Source organism: Cetorhinus maximus, chromosome 37, assembly GCF_964194155.1.
Source record: "Cetorhinus maximus chromosome 37, sCetMax3.hap1.1, whole genome shotgun sequence".
NCBI lineage: Eukaryota > Metazoa > Chordata > Chondrichthyes > Lamniformes > Cetorhinidae > Cetorhinus > Cetorhinus maximus.
Genome location: NC_135915.1, coordinates 811,458 through 826,492, shown reverse-complemented (window position 1 = coordinate 826,492; position 15,035 = coordinate 811,458). Strand labels below are relative to the sequence as shown.

General features: G+C 44.2%; 1 protein-coding gene across 1 annotated transcript; it reads right to left on the bottom strand.

The window, feature by feature from the left end:
* Positions 1 to 267: 267 nt before the first annotated feature.
* Positions 268 to 8,488, bottom strand: LOC144672322 (putative G-protein coupled receptor 139). Its single transcript, XM_078534175.1, has 2 exons — positions 8,425 to 8,488; positions 268 to 1,295 (listed from the first exon to the last, which is right to left on the bottom strand). The coding sequence occupies exons 1-2, from the start codon at positions 8,486 to 8,488 to the stop codon at positions 268 to 270; spliced, it is 1,092 nt and encodes a 363-aa protein (XP_078390301.1).
* Between the last annotated feature and the right edge of the window lie 6,547 nt (positions 8,489 to 15,035).

Sequence of the window (15,035 nt, the reverse complement as noted above, 5' to 3'; positions counted from 1 at the left end):
TGCTCCCTGATTAGTTGAGATGAATGTCGGCGCAGAGGAAGAATACCCTGAATGGTCCACCTGACTCTGGGTCAATTGGATGACTGATTGGATGAAGTGACTGTCAGTCAGCCGCTAAGCCACCTTAATTGGCTCAGGTAGCTGTCATTCAGCGAGCGCTTCTCCCTGAATGGCTGAGGTGGCTGTGGGTGAAAATCTGATGCAGCTCCATTGGCTGCTGCGCCTGTCAGTTATGGGGATGATTGCCCTGATTGGCAGAAGCAGCTGTCAGTTAGCGGCGGCGATCCCTGATTGGCTGATGCTACTGTCAGTCAGCATGCGGAGCTCCCTCATTGGGGGAAGCGCCTGTCCGTCAGCAGCCGGAACTCTCCGATTGGCTGAGGCGTCTGACAGTCGGTTTTTTTTCTTCATTAATTGAATAATTGATGTAACCGGATATTTCACCGTTTTCTTGACCTGCTCTCGGAACTTGGACTGAGTCACCCCATAAATAAATGTGTTTGTGCAGCAATTTAAACTCCGCAGCATAAATCCGACTTGTTGTAATATATATTCAGGATAGGTGAGGTAAACTAAACCTCTCACATCAATATAGAAGAATTTTATAACATGCACCGACCACAGGAGGATGAAGATGCCGGATATGGTGAAGAGTAAAATCATTGACTTCCTCCTGCTCTCCATCTCTGGGTCACTGCGATTCTCTCCCTTACTCTGAGCCCTCAGTCCCTTCCGGACTCGACTGGCCACTAAAATGTGTGTGACTGTCAGAGCGTTAATCAGCAGAATTAATCCGAATGGGAGCAATGGAGTTAAAACCGTCTTAAACCAGGAAAATCCAACCCATCCGGGATCAGTATAAATGCTTGGCTTTGGAAAACAGCCCCATGGTACATTGTCGATTATCACAAAAGCTTCATATGTGAAGTACCACGAGATGTTTTTTAAACAGAGCAGGATACCGGTTGTCACTAGAACCACAGCCGCAGTTTTCCCGGTGCAATATTTTGTTCTCAGCTTCTGGCAACGAATGGCCACAAATCGATCAAAGGAGAAAGTGACGGTGAACCAGACAGAACAGTCCGTCGCTGCAACCAACAGGACAACGTGAACACTGCACACAGGAGTGATGTCCAGGAAAGTTACTGGGAAATAATAATTTCTGATCTTGGTCAGTATGACGTGGGTGATAATGACCAGTAGATCCGCCGTTGCCATGGCCACCAGGTAGCGAGTGGTGCAGGTGGAGAGGCCACACTTTCCCCGGGACAGGATCACAATTCCCAGTAGATTAACTGTCAGAGAGAGGGGAGAAGGGCCTGGAAATTAATGATTAAACATTCTCTGTGTCTGACCCTCACAGGGAGCACAGGATTTCAGCACCAAAACAGAGTTTGGTCACAGGAGGACAGGCAGGCGACTGGCTGGTGAGTATTTCAGATTTTAGCTTTGTTTTTAGATTGAAATTAGCAGCTGAGTTACAATCACTTGTTGATTATTATTAAATTTATTATTTAAACGATAGGGGGAAATTAAACAAACAATAATGGTGAAACAACAAAAAAGAGCAAGACGTGAGCGGGTGTTTAAAGAGCAGGAGGTTAACTGTGAGGGAGTGGAGCGGCTGTATAAAGACCGAGAGTGGAGCGGGTGCATCTCGAGCAGGAGTTTACCTGTGAGGGAGCAGAGCGGCTGTATAAAGAGCGATAACGCAGTTTACCTGTGAGGGAGCGGAGCGGCTGTAAAAAGCGTGGAGTGGAATGCCCCTTTGAGGGAGCAGAGCAGCTGTATCAAGAGCGATAACGGAGTTTCTCTGTGACGGAGCGATACGGCTGTGTAGAGAGCGATAGCGGAGTTTACCTTTGAGGGAACGGAGCGGATGTATAACGAGCGCTGCAGAGTTTAACTGTCAGGGAGCCTGTTCTCACACAGGCACTGGGCGGTGCTGGAATTCAAAAGGAGTGATGTCAGAACAAGGGAGAGAGCTGGATTGTAGTTAGTGAGTAAGGTGTTTTCTTTTTTCTCCATTTTAAAACTACATTACAGTAGGTAACAGTTACTGCATTTGAATTTATTTTGCCAGAAAAAAGCTAAATCGTTTTTTACTTAAATTTAGTGAAACAGTTTTTTGTAATAAAAATAAAAGAAAACTTATGTCAAAGGGACTCAGTCATGTGATTTGCATGTGGATTCTTCGACACGCATTACAATCTGAATGATGAAATCTGCAGGAAGTGCCACTGGATTCACCAGCTTGAGCATTGGGTTTCAGAGCGTTAGCGTCAGCTGGAGACAGAGCAGTGCATCCGCGAGACTGAGAGATAGGTGGATAGAACATTTATAGATGTGGTCACTCAGCAGCTTGAGGAAGTGCAGGAATGGGTGACCACCAGTCAGAAGAAGGGAGGCAAGCATGTAATGAGGAAAGCCACAGGTATGTAATGCGGAAAGCACCAGGCAGGTAATGCGGAAACCCTGTTTATCTGTTTTGGAAAATGATAAGTGTTAATGTTCCACTGGAGAGTGCAACCAGAGTCAAATTCCAGGCACTGAGGGTTTCTCAGCTGCACAAGTGGGGAGGGGTAAGAGTCCAACAGCAATAGTGGTAGGAGACTAAATAATGAGGGGTGCAGACAGGAGCTTCTGCAGGCGTAGACCTGACTCCAGATGGTGTGTTGCCTCCCTGGTAGCAGTGTCAAGGATATTACAGAACAGTTGCAAGGCATTCTGAAGATGGAGGGAAAACTCAGAGGTCATGGTTCACATTCGTACTAACGACTTAGGTAGAAAGAGGGATGAGGTACTGCAAAATTAACTTAGGGAGCTAGGCAGCAGATTAAAAAGTAGGACTTCCAAGGTTGCAACATCTGAATGGCCCCCTGGCCACGTGAAAGTGAGTATAGCAATATGAGGATAGAGAAGATGAATGCGTGGCTGAAGAAATGTTGCGTGTGGGAGGCCTTCTGGTTCCATGATCAAGGTATGTTTCTAACGAATTGGCACCTGTTCACGTCGGACAGGTTGCACCTGAACTGGCACAGGAGCAACATCTTTGTGGGGAGGTTTGCTTGTGATGTTGGGGTGGGGTTTGGGGGGAGGGTAAAACTAATTCGGTATTTTTATGTAATAATGACTGAAGGTACAGTAGAGGGTGGTGCACAGCCTAATATAGAAGAGAAGCTAAGTGAGTCTGGAAGACAGAGCAAACGTAGACCTGTTAAGGCACAGGGGAATAATGCAAGGCTGGTTCGCTGCTATTGTAATGAAATGAGTCTTAAAAGTAGGGCAGATGAATTGAGGGTGCTGATTAACACATGGGAATATGATATTGCTGCTATCACGGAGACATGGTTGGTGGCAGGGCAGGACTGGCAGCCCAATGTTCCACGGTATAGAATGTTCAGGCATGACAGGAGGCTGAGGGCGACTTGGTGATGTGGGTTCTAAATGGAAGTTGGCATTGCACGATTGATGAATAAGGAAATTAATGCCAAAAGGAGTGATGGTAAATTAGAAGGTTCCTCAAATGAGGCCATCTGTAGAGAACTTAAATAGCGGAGGCAATCACATTGCTGGGGGTGCACTAAATGCCTCCAAAGAGTCAGGGGGTCTAGAGGAGCGGATATGTAGGAAAATCTCAGAGATGTGTACAAGGGTAATAATAGTAGAAAATTTCAATTCACCAATATTAACTTGGATAGTCTTAGTGTGAGAGGCTTCGATGTGGTAGAATTCTTAAAGTGCTTGAAAGAGAGCTTTTTGAGGCAACCCTAAAGCCCTACGAGAGAAGGGGCGGCACTGGACCTAATATTAGGGAATGAAGCCAGGAAAGTGGTATAAGGGTCAGGGCGGAAAGCATTTCGTGGAAATAGACCATAGTTCTTGCGGTTTTAAGGTAGTTATTGAAAATGACAAAGATGGCTTGTAATTAAAGGTGCTGAAATTGGGGTAGGCCGACTACAATATTTTATGACAGGATGTGGCCAAAGTGGACTGGGAGCAGCTAATTGCAGGAAAGGCTACAAAAGGCCTGCGGTAGTCATTCAGAAAGGAAATGATGAGAGTTCAGGGCCAACATGTTCCCGTAGAGGTGAGGGGTAGGACAAACAATTCCAGGGGATACTGGTTGTCAAGGGATAGAGAGGATTGGATAAGGAAAAATAAAAGTGACTGATGGCAGATACAGGGGGTTTAAAACAGCGCGGAAACGCTGGAGAAGCATCAAAAGTGCGTGGTGGGGGAGGGGTGTGGTTATTAACAAGTAGTTAGGAGAGCTAACAGGAGACATTACGAAACACTAGCCAGAAAGGTAAAGCAAAACCCAAGGCATTATATAAATATATTGAGGGCATGAGGATAACCAGGGAAAGAGTAAGACCCATCAGGGAACAAAGTGGCAGATTGTGCTGTAACTGAAGGACAAAGGTGAGGTTATGAACGTTTACACTTCATCTGTGATGACTGTGGAGAACGATGATGTAGGTGTTGAAATCAGGGAGGGGGACGTGTGATATACTTGAACAAATTAGCTTTGAATGGGTGGACGTATTAGTGGTTTTTACTTGAAAGTGGATAAATTCACAGGCCCAGATGAGATGTAACCCCGGTTGTAATATGAGGTACGGGAGGAGGGTGCAATGTCTCTGACGCTTATTTTCAAATTATCTGGCCATTCGAGGAGCCAGTGTACTGGAGGAGAGTGAGAGAGGAGAAGCGGGGCCATTAGCAGTGAGACAGTTGTAGCTGGGCCATTAACAGTGAGAGAGAGAGAGGAGCAACGGGGCCATTAGCAGTCAGAGTGAGAGAGGAGAAGCGGGGTCATTAGGAGCGAGAGAGTGTGAGAGAAGCTGTGAGAGAAGCAGCGAGTTTGTTTCCAGTTTGAGAGTGACAATGGGTCCGAAACAACTGTGCTAAATTTACAAACGGATAATTACAAAGGAATGAGGGCAGAGTTGGCTGGAGTAGACTGGGAAATGAATTCAACAGAAAAGATGGTTGATGAACAATGGCAAACGTTTAAGAAAATTGTTCAAGACTCATATCAACGATATATCCCTGTGAGGAATTAGGATTCTAGGATGGACATAATCAACCATAGTTTACCCAAGAAGTTGAATATAGAATCAAGCTGAAAAAAGAAAAATGTACATTGTGGCAAAGGTTAGTCGCAAGCCAGAATTATGATCTTTTTTTAAAAACCAAGAAAAGTTGTCCAAAAATACATTAAAGATTGAGAAAATAAACATTGAGCGATAACTAGCAGATCTTATAAAAAGGTTACGTACCAGATGCTTTAAATATAAGAAAAAAATGAAGAGATAGTCTTAAGTGAACTAATGCCTCTTAGAGAACGAGTCTGTGAAAATGAGAATGGGGAACCAGGAAATGGAAGAGGAGTTGAAATAATGCTTTGCATCAGTCTTCATGGTAGACGACATCAATCACATTCCAAAAATACTAAATAATCAGGGGGGAAATGTGGGAAGGGAATAAAGAAATAACTATCACTGGAGAAAAAGTGATCAAGAAACTAATGGAGCTAAAAACCGATAAATCCCTGATGGGTTGCAACCTAGGATATTAAAGGAAGTATCTGCACAAATAATGGATGCACTGACAGTTATCTTCCAAGAATCGTTTGATTCTGGAAAAGACTCAGAAGATTGGAAATCTGCCAAAGTAACAACCTTTTTCAAAAAGGGAGGGAGAGATAAAGGTCAGGTAACTATAGGCCAAATAGCTTAACATGCACTATTGGGGAAACGTTAGAGTCTATGACAAGGAATGTGATAGCCAAGCATTTAAAATACATAATATAATCAAGCAGAGTTAACATGGTTTGATGATGGGGAAATCGTGACTGGCAAATTTATTAGAATTATTTGAGGAAGTAAAAAGCAGAATGGATAAAGGGGAAACAGGGTATGCAATATTCTTGTGTTTCCAAAAAGGCGTTCAATAAGGTACCATACACACGGCTGCTTAATAAGATAAGAGCTCATGGTCTTGGGGTAGTACACTAGCATGGATAGAGGATTTGCTAACTAATAGAAGACAGAGAGCTGAGATAAGGGGGGCATTTTCAGAATAGTAAACTGTAAGTCGTGGAGCGCCACAGGAATCAGTGCTGGGACCACAGTTACTTACAATATATATCAATGGCTTATATGATGGAAGTGAATCTACTATCGCCAAATTCCCAGTTATCACAGACATTGGTGCGAAGGCAAGTGGTGAGGAAGACTCAAAGGGCCTACAGGGGCATATAGAAATGTTAAGTGATTTGGTAAAACTTGGCAGATGCCATATAATATCGGAAACTGTGGGTTTATGCACGTTGGCAGGAAGAATAGAGGAGTTCAATATTACATAAATGGAGAAAGTTGCAGAAAGCTGCAGCAGAGAGGGATTTGGGAGCCCGTGTACATGAATATGAAAACGGTAATTTCAGCAGTTGATAGGGAAGGGAAATGAAATATTTGCTTTAATTTCAACGGGATTCGATTATAAAAATGGGAAAGTCATGCTAGAACTATACAAGGCACTCGCTTATAATAATGTCAACAATTCTGGTCCCTTTATTTGTGGAAAGATATGCTGGAATTGGAGGCAGCCCACAGAAGGTTCAATAGGCTGGTGCCGGATGTGGAGGGACTTTTTTCAGGTGGGGAGATTGAATAGATTGGGCCTGTACTCATTGGAGTTGAAAAGAATGAGAGTGGGCCTTATTGAAACATATAAGATTTCGAGGGGGCTTGACACAGTACATGTTGAGAAGCTGTTTCGCCTTGTGGGGGGGTTCAGGACGAGTGGGCATCATCTCAGAGAAAGCGTTCACCAATTTAATGCAGAGATTAGGTGGAATTTCTTCTCTCAGAAATTAGTGTATCTGTGGAATTAGTTCCCCTTGAGGGCTGTAGATGATGAGTCGTTAAATACATTCAAGGCTAAGCTCGACAGATTTTTAATCAGTCAGAGAATCAAGGGTTATGGGTAAAAGGTAGGATTGTGGAGGAAACGATGGTCAGATCAGCAATGATCTCACTGAATGGCTGAGCTGACTCCATGGGCGGAATGACCTTCAACTGCTCCGATCTCTTCTGGCCTTATAAAACAATCAAAAAGAACATTGGACCACTGTAAGACTGCTGGCGGATTGCTTCAATGTCAGGAATGGGTTTACATCTATTTCTGTTGAAGCAGCTCAATAGAAAATGGAGCTAAATCCAGACATTTAACTTCATACACTCACTACCAAATATCTTCAACCAACATCAAAACACTTCTTGTTGTCACACTATACAGAACGTAAAACGCAGAGAGAGCTCCAAGGAATGGAAAGACAGTTCATCAATAAAAACAGACATGATTTCCAAATCGAAACGAATCCTTTCAGTGCGGATGCTGACCCACATCAGTTCAATTCAACACCGACAAATGTTCCCAGTCATGCATTATCACTTGGAGCAGGTATTCCACTCTGGTTACTGGCCTAACTCAATGCAATTCTGCACTGCCAGATATAACCATAAATAAATGTTGACTGCAGTCAGTTATTCCACTCTTTTTACTAACCCACACTTTCTACAATTTGACACTAACAGATGCAGTGAGTGAAAGAGTGGTGGCTGGTGCCAGTTATTCCACTCTGATTAATGACCCACACTCAGTAAAATTCTACACTGACAGATACAGCCAGTAATACATGTTCACTGGGGACAGGTATACCACTCTGGTTACTGACCCACACTTGGGAAAATTTGACACTATCAGATACAGTAATTGAAAGATTGGTGACTGTAGTCATGTATTACACTGTGGTTACTAACCCACACTTAGGACAAGTTGACACGAACAGATAAAGTCAGTGAAAGATTGGTGACTGGAGTCAGGTATTCCACTCTGGTTACCGACACACACTTAATAGAAACAGACATTAACAGATAGACCCAGAAACATATGGACACTGGAGTGAGGTTTTCCAATCTGGTTACTAACACACACTTAGGACAATTTGACACGAACAGGCCCAGTCCGTGACAGAGTGGTGATTGGGGGCAGGTATTCCACTCTGATTAATGACCCACACTCAGGGTGATTTTCCTCTGACTCCCACTGAACGTTCCTTCAGAGATTTTGCCTTCACTAAGGTCTATTTTAACATTACACAATTTTCCACTGAATACTAGGACATAATTCATCAGAGAGCCTGCTAGTTACAATCAAAGGTTTGTTTTCATTTGAGAAAATTGAATAAAGCCGCAGAGACATTCAAGACATTTTAATTCAGCAAATTATATCGCTGATTCAGTGTGTCTGTGACAGTGAGCAACAGATCAGAATGTAATATTTTCAGTCACAGTTTAAAATGAGAGAGCTGCTCACATACAGATTTACACAACTTCAGTAGCTTTGGTCACTCACCAGGAACACCGATAACAGCAAGGATTGTGTGAAATATTTTCTCAGCCACTTTAATTGATAGCATTGTTTCAGTGCGAAGTGATGTGCCCCTTTGTGCTGCTGGTAATATCTGCCTTAAACACTGAGGTGATACATTCCCAAAGCCTTTAATTTATACCCTGCGGGATCACCTCAGGGATGTTGAAATTGCAACATTGTTCAAATTGTTTTTTAAAATATATGAACAAACAGATAATGACTTTGAGTTTATTGATACAAAATGTTTATTTTTAAATGGAGCTCACAGGATCCAAGGACTGGACTCTACTTATCAAATTAATTAACTAATAAAAAGAACAAGAGCTGTATTCACCTGGATAATATGTTGTCCACTCAATCACCATCAGTCCCTCACATCGATCTCCTATTGTTTCAGTGATATCCGATCCTTGACTGGTACCATATATTGTTTAAATTCCAAACCTTCGAGTGCCTCTGTTCTATTACACCATGTGGGGTAACTGTCCTCTTAACTGTGGACATTCAGTTGTGCGATTACAGTGGGTTAAGGATGACAATTTATTAAAATATTCAACGAACAAAATATCTGGATGTATTCAAAATCCCTGAAAAACTGATTCCACGCCACAATCAAATGGGAATCTATCTCACTATCAATCTCTCTCTCTCTCTCTCTCTCTCTCTCTCTCTCCCTCCCCCCGCTACCTGTCCCTCTTTTTCTCCGTGCACATCTCACTCACTCCCTTTTGCTGTGTCTCTCCCTTTCCTCCCCTGTCGCTCTTGAACTCTTTATCTCTCTCTCTGGTTTTTACACTCACTGTCTCTCCCATTACCTTGTTCTTCTTCTCTTTTTCTCTCTCTCTGGCTCTCGCTCACCCTGTGTCTTTTTCTTCCATCTCACTTCCCCACTCTCTTTTTCTGCCCCACTCTCTCTCTCTCTCTCTATCGCTCTCGCTGACTCTCTGTCCTTTTGTTTCCCTCTCTCTCACTCTGTCTGTCTGTCCGGCTAGCTAACTATCTATCTCTCTCCGAATTTTTATTTCTCTCTTTCCCTCTCTCTCCCTATGCCTCTCTCTCTGTCTCTCTCTCTGTCACTCTATCTGTCTCTGCCTCTCTCCACCTCTCTCGCTAACTTTCTCTTTTTTTCTGACTCTCTCTCTCTATCTGTACCTCTCTCGCTGTGTCTGCATCTCTCACACTTCCCTTCTCGCTGTAACACTTGCTGTCTCTTTCTCTTCCTCTTTACTCTCTCTGTCTCTCTATCCGCCTCTTTCTCTCTATCTCTCCATCTGCGTGCCAATCCCTGTCTCTTGCTCTGCCTCATCCTCTCGCCCTCCTTCTCAGTTACTCTCTCTTTGTCTCTCTGTTCTCTTTCCCTCTTTCACTTACGCCTTCTCTCTCTTCCTCCCTTGCTAAATTTTCCTTTGTCTGTTTCATTGCCTCTCTCCCTCTCTCTGCCTCTTTGTTGCCTCTACTTGTGTGTTTGTCCGTTCCTCTCTCTTACCCCTTTCTTTTTTTTCTGTTACTTTATCTCTCCCTCTCTCTCTCTCTCTCCCTCTCTTTCTCTCTCTCTCTCTCCCTCACACCGTGTCTCACTCTGTCTCTCTCTTTGCCTCTCTCTCTTTTCTCTCCCCTCTATTTTTCAATGTCTCTCTCTTTCTGTCTCTCTGGGTCTCTCCCGCTATTTATCTAACACTCATTCTCTCCTCTTCCCTATGACTCCCTCCCTTTCTCTTTCCCTCCTGCTCTATGTAACACACTCTCTCTCTCTCCTCCTCTTACTTTCTCAATTTATCTGCCTCTTTCCCTCTCTCTCTCTCTGCCTCACCCTCTCTTTCTCTCCCATCAAATCTCTCCTTTCGACTGCCCTGTCTCTCGCAGCCCTGTCTCCCTTTCCGTGCCAGTGTCCACGTGTGTGTGTGTGCATGTTTCTCTGTCTCTCACGCCCGAAACTTCCCTTTCTCTCTCTCTCTCTTTCTATCAGTTTATGTCTCACTCTGTCTCTCTGTCTCTTTCTTCCTGTCTCATTTCTCTCTCTCTCTGTCTAGCTCTCACACTTTGTGTCTAACCCTGTCTCTCTCTATGCCTCTCTCGCTCATTTCCCTGACCCCCTTTTTCAACGTTTCTCTCTGCCTACCTATCTCTCTCCCCCTCTCTCTCCCTCTCTCTCTATCCCTCTCGCCGTGTCTCTAAATCTCATTCCCTCCATCTCCCTCTGTCTCCTCCACTCAATGCATTTACGCATCTCTCTTTATTCTCTTTCTCTCACTATCTCTATCCATCTCTCTCACACTCTCAATCTCTCTCGCTCCATGTCACACACTCTGCCTCTCTACTTCTCCATCCTCCAATCTCTCATTCACTCTGTCTTTCTCTCTCCATGCCTCTCCCTCTCTTTCTCTCCCAGCAACTCTAAGTTTTTTCTCCTTTTCGATCGCCTTCTCTCTCTTAGACCTCTCTCTCTCTTTCTGTGTGTTTATCTACGTTTATGTGTGTACGTGTTTCTCTCTCTGTGTTCTCTGCCTCTCACAACCGAAAATTCTATTTGTCTCGTTCTCTTCATTTCTCTCTCTGTCCCTCTCTGACACACAGACACATTGAGAGTGCATGTGTGGCCAGGTGGGTGTGTCGTTGCATCTCCCTCTCTCTCTCTCTCTCTCTCTCTCACGTTTCTCCGTCTCTTTCAATCTCTGTGTGTACCGCTGTTTGTCTTTCTGCCTTTCTTGTTCTCCTTCTCAGTTCCTTTCCCTTAAACTGACATCCAGACTTCAGTCTAACTATCTGTCTGTCTATCTATCTAACTATCTACATATTTACCTGTCTATCTATCTCTCTGTCTATTTGTGTATCTGCCTACCTGTCTGTCTGCCTGTCCATCTGCCTTCCTGCCTGCCTACCTGTCATCCAATCTATCTATTTATCTATCTATCGTTGTCTTTTTGTTTCACTGCCTTCTCCCTCTCTCTCTCTCCATCTCTCTCTCTCTGGCTGTCTCACTCCCCTCTCGCACACTCTCTCCGTTTGTCTGTCTGTCTCTCCCAATTTATCTCTCACTCTCTCTCTCTCTCTCTCTCTCTGTCTCACTCTCTCTCTGTGTCTCTCTCACCCTGTCTCTATCTCTCACTCTTTCCCTCTCGCTCTATGACTATCGCTGTCTCTTACTCTTCCTCTTTACTCTCTCTATGTCTCTCTCTCCCTCTCTTTCTCCCTATCTCCCTTCTGCGCATCTATCTCTCTCTCTCTCTCTGCCTCAGTCTCTCTTGCTCCTTCTCAGTCTTTCTCTCACTTTGTCTCTCTGTTCTCTTTCCCTCTTCCATTCTCGCTTTATTTCTCTTTCTCGTTTCCTAATCTTTCCTTTCACCATTTCAGTGTCTCTCTCTCTCTCTGCCTCTCCTTCTCTGCCTCTGCCTGTCTGTTTGTCTGTTCCTCTCCCCGTCCCTTTCTTTCTCTCTTTCACTTTCTCTCGATCTCTCTCTCTCTCCAACTCTCTCTCTTTCTGTGTCTATCCCTTACTTTCTCTCTCTGCCTCATTCTCTCTCAGACTCTCTCTCACAACATGTGCCTAACTTTGTCTCTTTCTACGCCTCTCTCCATCTCGATCTCTCTCTCCATTTCTCGACCTGTCTTGCATTGTCTCCAAGTCTCAATCTCTCATCTTCCCTCTGTCTCCATCTCTCAGTGCGATTCCTCGTCTCTCACTCTCGTTAATATCTCTCTCTCTCACTCTCTCAGAATCACAGAAACAGAGAATCACAGTGCAGAAGAGGCCCTTCGGCCAATCGAGTCAGCACCGAAACGTGAAAAAACAGGTGAACTACCTACCTAAACCCATTTGCCAGCACTTGGACCATGGGGTTGAATGTTATGACGCGCCAAGTGTTCATCCAGGTACTTTTTAAAGGATGTGAGGCAACCCGCCTATACCACCCACCCAGGCAGTGCATTCCAGACCGTCACCACCTTCTGGGAAAAAAAGGTTTTTCCTCACATCCCCCCTAAACATCCTGCCCCTCACCTTGAACCTATGCCCGCTTGTGACTGACCCTTCAACTAAGGGTAACAGCTGCTCCCTATCCAACCTGTCCATGCCCCTCATAATCGGGTACACGTCGATCAGGTGGCCCCTCAATCTTCTCTGCTCCAACGAAAACAACCCAAGTGCATCCAACTTCTCTTCATATATTAAATGTTTCATCCCAGGCAACATCCTGGTGAATCTCCTCTGCACCCCCTCCTGTGCGATCACATCCTTCCTATAATGTGCCGACCAGAACTACACACAGTACCACAGTACTCCAGCTGTGGCCTCACCAAGGTTCTATGCAACTCCAAAATGACCTCCCTACTTTTGAAATCTACACCTCGATTGATAAAGGCAAGTGTCCAATATGCCTTTTCACCACCCCTCTAACATATCCCTCCGCCTTCAGATGTTGATGGACACACACGCCAAGTTCCCTTTGTTCCTCAGAAATTCCGAGTTCATTTGAATGATTCCTTGTCAAAGTACTCCTTCCAAAGTGTATCACCTCACAATTTTCAGGGTTAAATTCCATCTGCCACTTATCTGCCCATTTGACCATCCCATCTATTTTTTTCCTGTAGCCCAAGACATTCAACCTCACTGTTAAACACCCGGCCAATCTTTGTGTCATCTCTTTCTCTTTCACTTTCCCTCACGCCCTATATCATACACTCTTCATCCCTCTTTCTCTCTCTTTCACTCTCTCATTATCTCTGCTTGTCTCTCTCTATCTCTCTCTCTTTTGCACCCCAGCCGGCGCAGTTTGTGCCCACTTTGACCCAGTCGGTTATGTCTGTGCCCACTTTGCCCCGAGTTGGCATAGGTTATGCCCACTTTGCCCCCCAGCCAGTGCAGTGTATGCCCACTTTGCCCCCCAGCCGGCGCAGTTTGTGCCCACTTCGCCCCGCAGTTGGTGCAGTTTGTGTCCACTTTACCCCACAATCAGTTCAAATTAAATCCACTATTCCCCGCAGTGTGTGCAGTTTCTATCCACTTTCACCTGCAGCCAGTGCAGTTTCTATCCATTTTTACTCACAATCGTTGCAGTTTGTGTCCAATTTTCCCTACATTCAGTGCAGTTTGTGCCAAATTTGTCCCAGAATCGGTGCAATTTGCGTCCATTTTACCCCACAGTCGGTGCATTTGGTATCCAGTTTACCCAACAGTTTGTCGAGTGTAAATTCACTTTCCCCTGCAGTCAGTGCAGTTATTGTCCATTTTACCCCACAGTAGGTATTGCTTTGATCCTCTTTTCCCCGCATTCGATGCAGCTTGTATCGATTTTCCCCACAGCCAGAACACACAGTGCAGTGTGTTTTCACTTTTCTGTGCAGTCAGTGAAATTTGTGTCGACTTTTCCACACAGCCAGTGCAGTTTGTGTCATCAGTTCCCCGCGGTTAATGCAGTTTGTATCCACTTTGCCCCAGAGTCAGTGCAGTTTCCATCTACTTCTCCCCGCATTCGGTGCAGTTTCAATCCACTTCGCGCTGCAACACCCAACTGAAAGAAACACTTAATTTACGAAATGAAAGACAACTAGAATAAGTGATATATCTGCACAGTGAAAATGTATTTAATACCCATGGACTGTGGCTTCTTGCTCATGTTCCAATTGTCTTCCCTCTCACAAAACGTTCCAGTGCCCTAGATATTAACAGCCAGGGAGTTTACAATTTTGTCCACTGGCCACACACTGTGTGTCTGAGAGGCTCCAGCGTCTCAACCCAATCCTGAAAGTAAAATTGTATGTGTAAAAGCAAAGAGAGAGAGAAAAAAGGGCCAAATCAAAAAGTAGAAACCGAGATTGCGAACAGAGTAAAAACAAAGATGGAGGGAAAAGTAACAAAACTAGTAGTAAAGATAGGGTAAAATAAAAAGTTAAGAAAGGGGAAAAACACATGCAAACTCAAGAAGAGGAGGCAGGGAACAAAATGCCAACGAAATTGAACTAAATCCAGAAGTAATGACGTGGAACAGGTCTAGATTAAAGATCAAGAAAAGCAATAGAGCAAGACCCCAACGCAAGGAAAGGTATAGAAGTTGAAGCAAAGAAGTTCAAAACACCATAGATAAAGGACAGGGAAGACCAGGTTGATAACGAAGACACATTAGCCTAACCTGATCATAATCTGCTGGCGTTCATTAAGAAGCTTAAAACTCGAAATGCGAGATTCTTTAGATGGATTCTGTTGTTTCGACCATTCAATGTAAAGGTTGTTCACTTTGTTGGTACAGATAATGTTATTGTGAGTGAATTGTCCCAGGGGGTAAATTATTTCATATTTTTCAGGGTGGCAGCATTTAAATATTTTTCTTTTTGAACAGTGGTTTTAAAATTTAACTGTGGCTTTAAAAATATACCATGGTTGCAATTTAAACGTGACGTTCACTGGAGCAGGAAGACAAATTTCTACAATGCTGCTATTTCCTGTAACAGTTTGTGCCATGTGGGATGGAATGGTGTTCGAACTCAGACCTGCTTTAAGAGGGAACTGCCGAGCGATGGCGTTTTGATTGGCTCCTGACCAGGTGGCCAGGTTCTGTATGATGATAATGCAGTAGATCAGCTCCAGCCTGAAAAGAGGA

Coding starts and splice junctions, on each gene's coding strand:
- LOC144672322 (XM_078534175.1), bottom strand. CDS start 8,488: ATGCTATCAATTAAAGTGGCTGAGAAAATATTTCACACAATCCTTGCT. Junction 1,296..8,424: donor TGCTGTTATCGGTGTTCCTG/GTGAGTGACCAA, acceptor TCTCTCTGACAG/TTAATCTACTGGGAATTGTG.